The following is a 12659-nucleotide window of genomic DNA, read 5'->3' on the forward strand; positions in this document are numbered from 1 at the left end:
TGTGATTTCTTCATTGATCATTATAATTTATTTATTTACACAATTAAATTGTGTATATTTGTATGATATAACACTAATACCTAATCAACAATAAGACATTTTAAAACTACTTATCTCCTGTACAGACTCTCATCCTCACAAGTACTCCAACTGGAATTCGTCCCCTGGCTGATATTTCACAACTTGGAAACCATCTGCTAAATAGCATGTCGGTCCCCCCGTGATAAGGAACGTTCGATCGTATCCCATGTACAGACCGTGGACGGAAAGTGCACTTCGCGACACCCAGTCCTGGACAATCTGCTTGGCCGTCGTGGACGCTCCTGCCGCAATTATCACCTTTCCAATGAGAAATAGTTTCCCAGCAGTGGACGAGATTCCGGCCAAACTTGCTAGAAAACTTGCCGACGCGATCCCTCCAGCCAAAAGTGTCAAAGCCGTCAGAGTTATGATCGTGATAGGAAATACGATGTCTTGAAATGTGTCGTAACCGTTCTCCCCATTCCATAGCTTTGCCTCCAAGGTGAACCAGACCTTACCGACTTCTCTGCAAAGCATATGAACAAATATCTTGTTAGCAAATTGATAAAGTGGTCATTATTTATTGTTAAATTTTACTTTTTTTACCTTTCAATGCATTGACCGGGTTGCATTTCGTTCTCATAGTAGAGGGGTGTTATTTGCTTCATTGCCATATTTAAGATGCACGTGCTATTATTGCAGATGGAGACCGTGCTACCCATTTTTGCAATCCTCCTCCGTTGAAATCAATCAGCAAACAGAGTGTATCAATGATAGATAATTACTGCTGCCTGTAGTAAAATTTATAAAAATTGTATTTACAATGCTGATACTGCAGATGATGTTTTTATTGGAAGGTTGGAAGGAAAGGTCCTTTGCAGGTACTTTTTTGGCTGTGTGTCCATACTATACAACTAATGCAGTTAGTTGTAAAGGTTCTCGGTTGTTGGGTCATTTCCTGCTTCTGCTCTACATATATTTTAGATACCACCTTCGCTACCACAATACACCAGTAGGAAATAATTCCGAGAAAAAGGGTCATTTTCCATTCAAGCAGATTTATGTACAGACATGCACTTAACCATATCGATCTGCCCCTTAATATAGTACCAACGAGATATATAGTAATATAAAGAACAGTACTCAAACGTATTTTTTTATTTACACAAGTGGAATGATAAAACAGTAATACATAGTATGTGTTGCATGCATATTTTGTTATAATGTACATAAATGTCTGATCAGTTAAAACGTACTTATTGTCCAGCAAAAGTCAATTCATGCAGATAAAACATAACATCATTACCTACGAGATTTTAAATATATGAATTTTAAATACATGGAATTGGCACACAACCACAACCGAGAAAATCAAACATTTAGATTTGTTGCAGATTTAGCACGACAATGCGAATGTTAAAGTAATTTAATTAATGCAGAATAGTGAACGCCTCCGTGTTTTCGACGTACTGATATTCTCTCCCTTCATCGATGAACGCGGGTGGTCCTCCCACTATGCGAATTATTTTGTCCGACCCCATGAAAATCCCGTGCCACACAGTCTGAGATCCACTCGCGGATAATTTTCTGGGTCGCCTCGGTTGAGCCCACGGGCAGGATGACCTTTCCCATGAGCACGTGCTGCGTGTCGTTGGTCTCCACGAGCTCACTCACCAGACCGGCCCTGGCTGCCACTCCACGAAGCCCCATCACAGCCGCCGTGGACATGGTCGTGATGGGTGCCACGAGCTCGCTAAAATCGTCATATTCGTTCAGACCGTTCCACAATTTGGCTTCTACGGAAAACCAGATTTTCCCAACTTCTCTGAAATTTAGAGACTTTTATTATCATGTGAGTGTTAGGATTAGATTAGTTTATTCCCAGGTCGATTCTCACCGTTTCACGACTTGACCAGGCAACACCTTGTTCTCATAATAAAGTGGAGTGGCTTGTTTCATGGCAATATTAAGAATGCAATTCGTTTCGTTCGCGATGCTGATGTTTGAGCCCATGTCTTGGGTAACAGTAGTACCAAGATTCAAGTTAGTTCAGACGATGTGCACAATTTTCGCTGAGAATGAGACCGCATTTTGAGCAACAAGTAAGAAGGACAAGTATTATTGTGGAAATGACTTCGTTGTTCAATTGAAAATAGCGAATATGTGTAAACCAGTAAGTCCGACTGGTGAACGTGACCCGCCCGGAATTTTTCTCGGTGCTTTTCGATTCGGGAGACCGGAAATAAATACATTCAATGAGCAAGAAGTCCGCATTCTTCGACTTTGTCAAATTCATAGTTGATTCATGTGTGCACAATTGTCACGCGAATATTTATACGCATGTTGCTGTCCTTAGACTACAGTAAATTAAACAAGTTTGACTGACTTTTAAAGCGAGTGATGTGCACATTATTCATACATACATATATGCAGATATATGATGATATGTACATATTTACATCCACAGAGAAAGTCCAGGTTGATTTGCATGAACCACTAATTTTGTACATACCCATACATGCAATTTATGAGTACAAGTTACACTAATTGAGTAGCTGAAGACGTACAGAAATTCAGTTCGAACTCCAGTTTCTTGCAATGCTTTAGTTTTATGCGACTACTTTTGTTTTTCTGTATTATTGAAGGGTGGAGGAATTAAATGCCAGTGTAATTCGGTAGACAAATATAGTAGTTATGTTCATACATTGAGGTTAGTAACACATCCGGGAAGATAATTTAAATAAAAGTACATTTTTAATGTAGAAATAAATTGAAAAGTGAATAAGTTAAAATAAATAAATAAATAATCGTATAGAGAAAAATTAAAGCACGTAATTGATAAAGCCATCGACGTTATTACTTCCAGTCTCAAAGATCTTTTCCACACTTTTCAATCTCATCCAGGAAATATGTTACGTCCTTCTCGTTAACTTCAGAGCTTTGAATCACCACTCTGAAGAAATTTTGGTATTGTCGCAATGGTTGATACGTGCACATCATGGTCTGACAAAAATTGTTAATATAATAATAAAAATAGCAATTTCATGCATTATGCAACCTACCCCTTGACGCATCATCCGTTCCTTGATTTTGGGAGCAATCTAATAAATACACAATTATGCAGAACTGCAATGATATACAAAATTGCATATAACTCATTAGAAATGACCAACTTTGTGAATTCTGTCCCAAAACTCTGGAGAACTTTGATTCATATCCTGCAGACTTGGAGGAATGTACCAAAAGACGACATTTGTGCATTCAGGATCCTCCAAGAGCAACTTGAAGCTGGGTCCACGTCGCCTCAACTCCTCCACGCAAAACTTTGCCAGTCCGAAGATATGGTCAATATGAGCTTCGAACCCGTCCTTTCCCTGCAAAATTTATGAAAATGAAAAGTTATTTCCTTTCCTGTTTGGTTTACCATTTATCGTACAACCTTTGCTTTCCACATCAACCAGAACTTGAGGACATCAGCTCGTCGTCCACATTGGATGTGCTTATCTCCCGTGTCGAATTGAGCCTCGTAAAACTTATCTTGCTGGAAAAGGTATGTCGCTGCATCAACATGAACGAAATTATGTAATGCCTATTATTTTACAAAAAATAATGTGCGAATGCTTGTACCTCTCGTCGCGTGGGCGTCGGTCGCAATGGTGCCATCCTTTAACAGAAATGTGGAGCATTGCTGGGGGGCGCATAGCAATTTGTGTGGATTCCATGTCACGGAATCTGCCCTGATGAATTCGCGACAATAGGAATGATTAGTTGACACTCAATTTGAGCGAGTATGAGGAAGCGAACCTACTTTTCAATTCCCTTCATCAAGTCCCTGTACGTATCTGACATCAGTGCACCGCCACCCCAACTGAACCAAAAAACAAATTAGTGAGAATTATATGGTCAGCTAATTGAGATCCATTATTCTTGAAAGCTGAAAACGTATCGTAAATCGTAGTATCGTAAATTTACTCACGCGCCATCCACGTGTAACCAGAGCCCATACTTTTTGCAAACCTCAGCAATTTCGTCAATTGGATCAAACGCCCCCAAAACCGTTGTTCCTAGTTTTTCATACATTTAATTAAAATCTGTTAAAGCTGAACAACTAGACATGCATACCGGCGGTCGCAGAGACAAGAAATGGGTCAAACCCTTTGTCGATGGAGCTCTGAATCTCCTTGTCCAGTTCGGTCACGTTCATCTTCCCACGAGAATCAACTTTCACTCCAACCACATTTTTCAAACCAATTCCTACACAGAAAACATGTGAATAACGGTGCCGATATAGGAAGGCCAAGTAATTCATATGCACACTATTTCACCCACCCTGAAAAGAGGCCAATTTCTTGAATGAGTAGTGAGCGTCTTCCGAGACAAACATTATCATGGGTTTTACTCCAGACAATCCCAATTCCTGTCGGTACAGCCACAATTATAGTTTTATATTAAAGGTCTCAGTATGGATACCGTAAAAAACGGTTACTTTAATTTCCGGTCGCTTCTTATATCTGGCGACGGAGATGGCGTATCCATTTGCAAGTGACCCGCCCGGACAGAACAAACCGTCCCCTTGATTTTTTGGAAATCCGATAATATTTCGCATCCTCTCAAACACCTGCGAAAAATTATAAGTCAAACAAATACAAGTCACAAAGTTTTTGCTTATGGGGAGTGAAAGTTGGTTTGGAGAAAGTTGGATTGAATTTCCATTTTAGCCTCGTCCTTAAAATTTAGACGCGGTGTGCATGTACATTTTTGATAAAAATGATTCATCATCATTACTCACTTCCAACTCCATGAGTGTAAAGACGGGTGCAACCTCGTACGTGTACACGGAACCATTGAGGGCAGACGCTACCTAATTTAACAGTTAAATTTATTAATTACAGAATTAGTTTTAATGCTGGACAAAGTAGTAATCTTACCCATTCTGCAGCGACGCCATAGGGGTCAATACTGCGTAGGTCAGAGAATAAACAGACTGATAACTAGGCTCTCAAAAAAAACTTGAGATTTCTTAACTTACCCCGAGTAGAGCTGATTAATAAAGTACGGGTGCCCTGTTTTGACGCTGTACTTGATAACGTCCTTGACCAAGTCGAGAAGAACGTCATGATTATGAGCTGGATCTCGTCCCAACTTCAAGTTGAGAATTTTCCAGAGATCGTGAGGCTGCTCGAACCTGACGACGGGCTGATCTCGCTGAATCCCCTCAAACAAGGCGTCCTTCAAAATTATCTCAAACACGTCGCGAAAGAACTTTTCGTGAACTTCCCTCTCCGGATACGTCTTGTAGTATTTGGGATTCTCCGTTAGAACTTTGGACTCGCTCACTTTTTCTGTCCCATTTTCAGAAACTTTGGCATCTCCCATTTTTAGAGTCAGGAAGCTTACTTGGTGAAAATCTACACCATGAAGAAGGGCGTGAATGAATGGTGGTGGTAGCAGACGGTGAATGAGAATGCTAGAGGCTGAATTGTCAGTTATTATATGCACAACTTTAGTTTTTGGCAATGACCCGAATGACGCTATAATTTTGTTCACTCCTCTCCAACGCTAATTGCAAAACGTAATGTGTCACAGTCAATGGTCAACGCAATGAAATTTCTGTGTATTTGGGGAACACTGAATTGTAACAAAACAGCTTTAACATTGACTCACATTTCGCTTTTCATGCACTGACATGATACAAAATCATAAAGTTATTGTAGAAAAAAGAGGAAGCCATTGGGTTTTCCTGGACTGTAAGAGGATGCTGTGGCATCGAAACCGCCTGCCTAATAACCATAATATCTAATACACAGCTACTACTACGTACGTACACAAGTCCAGTAGTTACCTCACCACGATTTAGACAATATGTACGTAATTGCATGTATGCTTCTGCTGCCAATGACAGCCTATCATCAATGACCTAATTTACCGTGCAAAATATTAGCACCCTTCAATCATCAATTCTCCAACCAATGATTTTCGATCAGAAGCATACGAGTTCCGACACCTGGCATGAAGAATCATACGCAAAACATAAAGAAACACTGATTTGGTTAATTTATTACCATTTCCACCCAATGTATAATAACAAGGAAGGTAAAAATGCATGCATCCGTTTGGTTTGATGACGGCCATTGTGAAGGTGAATGATAAATACATGCTCTGTATGCATCTTGAAAAAAGGTACGATTTGTTTTGGCCGTGAAAAGTAATATTTCATTGCATAATGCCAAGTTCACTCATTTTTTACATGCACAATTTGTTTGCTTATTATTATATCATAACGAACTATGTAACACAAAACAGTGGGTTTAAATAATTGTTTGTCAAGTGCGAACAGAAATAATAAGCTACATAATTACTTGGTAAACGAGCGAGGTTCGCAAATCGTGGTCGCTCAAGCTCATCGTGACCCTGTCTGCTCACCCATTATTGTTGTTCGCCACTCGTAGCAGTAGATTCTCATTCGTAGCATCAACACACATTGGTTTGTGGTCAATTACTGTGCAGAACGTGTACTCATTGCGACTGCATTTGGAATGGCACGGGTCACCGCACTGGCCTAAAATTCCAGCAAAAATTTAGAAAAATATTGTTTTTTAAAAGAATCTCCTGCATAAATTAATGTTAATATTCTGACCATGAATGCAGGCCATGTTGGATGGACAGTCGTGGTCTTTAAAGCATTTTGGAGTACACGCTGGAGGAATTCCATTGTAGCCTGAGACCAATAATTATGTATTTTAGTATTATTTATTCGGTTAAATATGACAGATATCCATGTATTTTAGTGTAGCTATTCGTACCTGGAAGGCAATGACACACGGCCCGACTTCTGCTAACATGACAAGATGCCATTCTGCAAACAATGAAGTTTGCTATTAAAGTACACTCTTAAATTCGCAACTTAGAATTTTTTAAACGCATACGTTCCACAAGGACTTGGGTTGCATGGACCAACACGCCGTTTGTTCACCAAGCTGTATGGACCTGCAGATGTTTTAGAAGGGACATGTGAGATGTGTGTTAAAGAATAATGCGTAAGTTGTGCAAGATTGGCTACCTGCATGCCCCACGGTGGAGGTGCTATTGACTTCCTGCGCAGAAAAGCAACGCTTCCAGGGTTGTCCAACATTCGGACACCAACATGTCGCACGATGACGTTTGGCTTCACATTTTGCACCAGTATGAACAGCACAAACATGATTGCAAGGATTGACGCAGAACCCATGAAGGCCACAGCTCATGTCGTCCGGACAGTCGGCATCCGTGTCGCATTCATCCCCCTCAACTAATAGCACATATTTTCACATGAAATTAATGAAGATTGTTACAGAATTATAAATAAAAATATGACCACTAACATGGAGGGCGAGGTGGAACCTGGAAAGTATAGAAAAAAATATTAGTTAAAGCAAAGTAGTTTTAACTTTAAGATTGAAACGTGAACAAAGTCTGGAATTAAATTTCAATTAATAAATATTCCACCAAGAACGTACCTGCACGCACCAAAAGTATGGCTGCACAAAAGAGAATGAATTGTAGATTTATGTAAACTTAATGTAAATAGCTTGTGGAACATAAAATCAGGTACTTACGTCTCCAGTGAACCCTGCCGGACAGTAGCAAGAAGGAATTCGGTTCCGTACTTAAAAAGCAAGGCGAATAGATTATTAGTTTCCGTTATAGCACATAAATCCAGCACAATTCGTCACTTACTGATACATTCAGCCGCATTGCCGCAAGTGCCGATGCAGGGTGATTGGCATTTTGCGTTGATGCAGCTTTCCGTTCCAATGCACTGGGTATCGTTTTCGCATGCGGTGAGATTCATCGGCGTCTTCACCTTGACGCACTCGGCGATTCCGTCCCCTTCGTAACCCTTCAGACATTTACATTCCGGATTTCCTTCCTCCACCACGCACACGGCATTCGAGGCACAGTGCATCGTCGTGCAGGCGTGGACACACCGCCCGTTTAGACAAGTTTGGTCACTCTTCCCACATTCGAAGGCACTCACACAAGCCTTGCAGTTCGGGGGGTTGCCCACATATCCGGCCAGACAGCGACACACGGGCTTCAAGAGAGAGGAAAAACTCTTAAAATAACTCTCTTAATTTTTAGTACGCATTTTGAAGTCATAAATCCTTGAAGTCTTGAGAAATATTTACTGACGATTTGTGTACATGTCATGACCTTACCCCCACGGTGGACTCAATACACTGGGAATTCTGACCGCAGACGCGAATGGGGTCACGGCCACAATATGAACCTAATAAATAGTTTTATGTATATTTTACACATTAAGAAGTGTCGTGCTTTGTGCGTACAACTGACCTGAATTAAGGAGACAATTTCCATCATCTACAATAAAATAAATTATGTTATCAGAAGATGCCACCAAGTCGAATTTTAGTTTATAAAACAAGCTTCATGATCATGAAATTCATGTGTTTGTCATTTTGTTTGTAATAAACCACATTTTAAATGTGTGATGAGTGAACTTATTTCTTACCTGCCGGATAAGTATTGACCTCGCAGTTGCACCGAGGTTTGTGCTCGATAACTTCACACTTCTTCCACAGCCCTTTGCAATAGCCGACACACGGATCCCGACAGTAGCCATTGACACAGGCTTCATTCGGTTGACAGTCAACGTCCAGATTGCATCTTGCAGCGATCTCGTCTATTTAGAACGTTTCCATACAGTTTTACATAATGGATGCTTCCATCCTGTCATCTTAAATCCAGTACTGATTTCTTACCTTCGACAACTGCAGCACATGCATCAAATGGATTTCCCGTATACCCAGGAACGCATACACACGTCTAAATTACATGTTGCCGTTGTACTAATTAGTAATTAAATAGCTAATTAATGGTTTAGAGATATTACATACCGCGTGATGTCTCACAACCCAGCATTTAGCGTTGGCCCCACATTTTACGCCCTCGCAAGGGTCCCGACAGTTGTTGCCTTTGCATGCCAAGTCCGCCGGACACTGCTCGTTGTCGTTGCAATAAGAAGCTATATATTCACAATTATATACGTTGTTGAACTGAGTTTAATGCAATCAATTCTTAGACATAAAGTTGTGTAGTTTCATAAGGAAGCATTTAGAAAATCGTAAATCATGATCATAAGGGCATGAACTACCTTTGCATTGGAAAAATGGATCTCCATTAAAACCTCTCAGACATCGACATACGGGAAAATGGTTCACAACTTTGCATTCGGCTCCCACTCCGCAAATTCCTTGGCACGGGTCTTTGCACAAACCCCTGAAAGAGACCATTTAACAAATCTACATATCTTCTGCCTGGTCATGATGACACTGCTGAAATGATTATACATACTTGACACAAGAGAACTGCGAAGGACAATCCGCATTGGCTGCGCAGGACAGTGGTCTGCATTTCGGTGGTGCACCAATGTGATGAGGCATGCAGGCACACAGGACCTGTCAAATTGCAAATTAACTGCGTTATTAAAATGCAAATTATTCTGCAATTATTCTGCCGCACCGTTTGGGCCGTTCCATTCGTGTTCCCAACGTTGGAATGGTTAGGGTCGGGACGAGCCTGCCATTTTTTGAGGGCACGCGAAATAGTCTGACTCCAGTCGAATCCGGAGTCTTCACTTCGCCTCTTGAGATTGTCCACTTGGAGACATTGGCTGTAAGGACCGCACACACCGGGGTCTTCGCAGGGTGGGGCTAAGTCACAACAATTATTCGTATATTTTTTTGTCCAATTGCAACATGTATAATTTTAATCAAGGGCTGAGATGGTCACCTCTTCCGGCAAATATTTCCGCAAATAGCACGAGGAGAAAAAGCAATGGAAGTTGCAAGTTGGAGTAATACCGCATTTTGATAATGGGATTGATTGATTGATTGGGTCCGTAGGCGAACCCTCCCAATTATTAAGTTAAGCAAATGGGCTCAAATAATAGTAATATTCTGTTGAGTCACAATCCGCAAGTGGTCAAGTGGAGGAAATGCCGTGGAGAAGATTCATTATTACGAGAGAAGAGGTATTAGTTGTGATCATAGCATTCGAATTGTTGAGTTGAGCTCATCCACATGAGTCTCGCTTGGTGTGGCTTCATTGTTGTGGGAGAAGGAGTCCTGGTCACTGTCTCGTAACAAATGGGTTCAAAAGTTGCCCAACATGTTTTTACACCTTCTGCGAATGGAAAAGTTATTGAACTTGGAAACATATCAAAAAGTGTATCTCCATTTTATACGCAACACGCCAAACGCTATATGTGTACATACACATAGCTGCATATGTAATATGAGATTTAACTGCTACGTAATATTGTAAGTTATGCTGCTTGTTGGATGTTTGATGTGCATTATTTAATATTTAATCATGTGGACAGTTGGAAATTAACCACAAAATACATACGTAAGTACATACACAATGAATGAAGCCCGTGAAATTCGAGTCTAAAAATATGCAAGGATGGGCGACCGAGATACTATCTGAATACATTGACTCGAGGAACAAACGTGACTTTTGCAGTTCGATTAAATCTGACAAGCACGACCCACACCAACGACAAAATAGGAAGTTGTTTTAGCAATATCGCTAAAATGGAGTGCTTCATGCATTCTTGTGGTAGGTTTTTATGGCGTATGTATATCCCAGCGTGAAGCAATGCCGGGTAGATTACCGCATAGTTCGTATGGATTCCTATAAGAAAGAGTATGTACTGTGCTGGCTGAGATTTTCAATTTTGATTATTGTACGAAGACGTTTGCGGTTCTTCAACTATTATTGTCAGAAGAAAGATGTGCCCAAGTAACATGACCATTCAGGGAATAAAACATTCTGGCGTCCTGATGCCTCGGCTTATTTGAATCTTGACCCTCTCTCGCCAAAGATATTCCTTGAGGAACTCTGAATTAAAAATGAGAGTGGTTCTCGTGTTTGCAGGCATTCTTGGGACCGGGCTTTCCTTGAACATTCCACGCGACAGGTCTCACTCCGGAACTTCAGGTGAATATAATCCACAGTCTAATTCCGTCCCAGTGCATATGTACAACGTCCAAAGTTAGGCTATATATGCACATTATAATTAAGTAACTCCACTATTTCAGATCCTTGTTCATTGTCCCCGTGTGCAAAGAACGCAATTTGTAAAACATCTCCGAATGGGTTGGCTTTCTGCAATTGTCAGAGCGGCTTCACGGGAAATGCATTCGAGAGCTGTCAAGAATTAGAGCCTGGAAATTCAGCAGTATTGGGGGCTGCTGGTAAACAATTCTCATGCTAAATCTGTTTTGCATATTAATAAATGTTACTTAATTTTATAGTTGCTGGATCGGGCTCACCCATCCCACAAATTTTAGAAACCACACCCATGCACTCTGGTCAATCTGGTCAAGTATCAACTAATCCTAACCAATCTTCGTTGAAGGTGATCTATGACCTCGAAGGGACTCAGAAAACTCCGGGAATGTTTACTGTCGAGTATCAACCCTCATCGGACGTTGACATTAGTCGAATTCCAATTCTTGGATCATCGCCCACAACGCAATTGACAACCCAGCCAATGGACCATCAGCCCAATTTTCATGTCCAGTCCCCCGTTATTCTCCACGAGACTGTTGTTCACACGCCACACATTCAACGCCGTCCTTCATCAGACCATGAAAACCAGCATTCTTCGTCGCCGCAGCACTCCGCGGTTGCTGATCCCATGGGACAGTACACTAACTGCGTAACTGTCAAGGGTGTCATTGTTTGTGCAGATAACTCAGGTTGGTTTCATTATGCATATCATGAAACTTTATGATTGAGAATGAATTTTCTATAAAATTCACTTACTTTTCACTAGCTGACAATTCAATGGGTGGAAGTAGACGGATTGAACCAGAAGTCAGTCATACCACCCACACGTTACTACCACCACTTCCTTCACGCCATCAGAATCACCACAACCTCAATAATTTAAACCAATTGTCCCACCAAATTCCAACCGTAGCTAAAAACTGCAACACAATGTGCGGCATCAACTCTGTGTGTCGCATGATAAAGCACACCCCCGTGTGTGGATGTCCAGTGGACCATACTGGTGATCCTGGCGTGCGATGTGACCCTATTGAAAAGCAGGAGGAAAAGTCTGGTTGTCAAAAGCACACGGAATGTGCTCCTACTCAAGTTTGTGCCGACTCAAAGTGTTTGGACCCATGCAAAGACGTCGCTCAGTTTGGCGTGGGGAGGGACCCAGTCGTTGGAGGAGGAAATGCCTCACCTATCTGCGGAACAAACGCTAATTGCATGGTTATTCATCACACTCCTTTGTGTGGATGCGTGGAAGGGTATTATGGGAACCCGTATGTGGGATGCGTAGCCTAAGTTTTCTTGTACATATGTAAATTGTATGCTGTATCGACATTAAATAAACATTCAGTAGTCTCTGATGGATACATTTTTCGTGCGCCGGGTTTAATTGAAATCTGTCTGTTTTTTTGAACCGCACAGAATAAATTGCAAAATATGGCATTAAAATAAGGAGCATTTTTGCAGAGGTGTGCTTTAGATAGGTATCAGCAGACAAATGCAGCTCACTCGCCTACTCGTTTAGCACTATTTCTTGCTATTTACAAAACAAAATTGTTGAAAGTCAT

The 12659-nt window shown here is 41.0% G+C and overlaps 4 protein-coding genes across 4 annotated transcripts; 1 reads left to right on the forward strand and 3 right to left on the reverse strand.

Moving 5' to 3' along the window:
* Positions 1-2: 2 nt before the first annotated feature.
* LOC110842607 lies at positions 3-2304 on the reverse strand. Its single transcript, XM_022088370.2, has 3 exons — positions 1919-2304; positions 628-1846; positions 3-547 (listed from the first exon to the last, which is right to left on the reverse strand). Exons 2-3 carry the CDS (start codon positions 741-743, stop codon positions 136-138), a joined length of 528 nt encoding a protein of 175 aa, XP_021944062.1. The 5' UTR covers positions 744-1846; positions 1919-2304; the 3' UTR covers positions 3-135.
* A 403-nt stretch (positions 2305-2707) lies between these two features.
* LOC110843038 (cysteine sulfinic acid decarboxylase) lies at positions 2708-5638 on the reverse strand. The gene is made up of 13 exons (XM_022088948.2): positions 5051-5638; positions 4950-4980; positions 4811-4882; positions 4508-4639; positions 4351-4438; positions 4144-4275; positions 3998-4085; positions 3830-3889; positions 3649-3758; positions 3461-3579; positions 3195-3395; positions 3084-3122; positions 2708-3024 (listed from the first exon to the last, which is right to left on the reverse strand). Exons 1-13 carry the CDS (start codon positions 5395-5397, stop codon positions 2890-2892), a joined length of 1554 nt encoding a protein of 517 aa, XP_021944640.1. The 5' UTR covers positions 5398-5638; the 3' UTR covers positions 2708-2889.
* A 573-nt stretch (positions 5639-6211) lies between these two features.
* Positions 6212-10053, reverse strand: LOC110843669 (neurogenic locus notch homolog protein 2). The gene is made up of 18 exons (XM_022089677.2): positions 9814-10053; positions 9544-9734; positions 9376-9479; positions 9176-9300; positions 8919-9046; positions 8784-8847; positions 8534-8704; positions 8356-8382; positions 8220-8290; positions 7738-8095; positions 7617-7666; positions 7518-7538; positions 7383-7401; positions 7082-7309; positions 6948-7008; positions 6825-6877; positions 6659-6739; positions 6212-6580 (listed from the first exon to the last, which is right to left on the reverse strand). Exons 1-18 carry the CDS (start codon positions 9887-9889, stop codon positions 6441-6443), a joined length of 1968 nt encoding a protein of 655 aa, XP_021945369.1. The 5' UTR covers positions 9890-10053; the 3' UTR covers positions 6212-6440.
* Positions 10054-10805: 752 nt separating this feature from the next.
* On the forward strand, positions 10806-12458 carry LOC110844047. Its single transcript, XM_022090156.2, has 4 exons — positions 10806-11025; positions 11127-11282; positions 11343-11789; positions 11867-12458. Exons 1-4 carry the CDS (start codon positions 10938-10940, stop codon positions 12385-12387), a joined length of 1212 nt encoding a protein of 403 aa, XP_021945848.1. The 5' UTR covers positions 10806-10937; the 3' UTR covers positions 12388-12458.
* Positions 12459-12659: the final 201 nt, after the last annotated feature.

Source organism: Folsomia candida, unplaced genomic scaffold (assembly GCF_002217175.1).
Source record: "Folsomia candida strain VU population unplaced genomic scaffold, ASM221717v1 Fcan01_Sc002, whole genome shotgun sequence".
In the NCBI taxonomy this organism is placed as follows: Eukaryota; Metazoa; Arthropoda; class Collembola; order Entomobryomorpha; family Isotomidae; genus Folsomia; species Folsomia candida.

Coding starts and splice junctions, on each gene's coding strand:
- LOC110842607 (XM_022088370.2), bottom strand. CDS start 743: ATGGGTAGCACGGTCTCCATCTGCAATAATAGCACGTGCATCTTAAAT. Junction 548..627: donor CCCGGTCAATGCATTGAAAG/GTAAAAAAAGTA, acceptor TATGCTTTGCAG/AGAAGTCGGTAAGGTCTGGT.
- LOC110843038 (XM_022088948.2), bottom strand. CDS start 5,397: ATGGGAGATGCCAAAGTTTCTGAAAATGGGACAGAAAAAGTGAGCGAG. Junction 4,883..4,949: donor ATGGCGTCGCTGCAGAATGG/GTAAGATTACTA, acceptor CTGTTAAATTAG/GTAGCGTCTGCCCTCAATGG. Junction 3,580..3,648: donor CGACGCCCACGCGACGAGAG/GTACAAGCATTC, acceptor ATGTTGATGCAG/CGACATACCTTTTCCAGCAA.
- LOC110843669 (XM_022089677.2), bottom strand. CDS start 9,889: ATGCGGTATTACTCCAACTTGCAACTTCCATTGCTTTTTCTCCTCGTG. Junction 9,301..9,375: donor TCGCAGTTCTCTTGTGTCAA/GTATGTATAATC, acceptor GGTCTCTTTCAG/GGGTTTGTGCAAAGACCCGT. Junction 8,096..8,219: donor GTATTGAGTCCACCGTGGGG/GTAAGGTCATGA, acceptor TCTCTCTTGAAG/CCCGTGTGTCGCTGTCTGGC.
- LOC110844047 (XM_022090156.2), top strand. CDS start 10,938: ATGAGAGTGGTTCTCGTGTTTGCAGGCATTCTTGGGACCGGGCTTTCC. Junction 11,026..11,126: donor GTCTCACTCCGGAACTTCAG/GTGAATATAATC, acceptor CCACTATTTCAG/ATCCTTGTTCATTGTCCCCG. Junction 11,790..11,866: donor TGTTTGTGCAGATAACTCAG/GTTGGTTTCATT, acceptor ACTTTTCACTAG/CTGACAATTCAATGGGTGGA.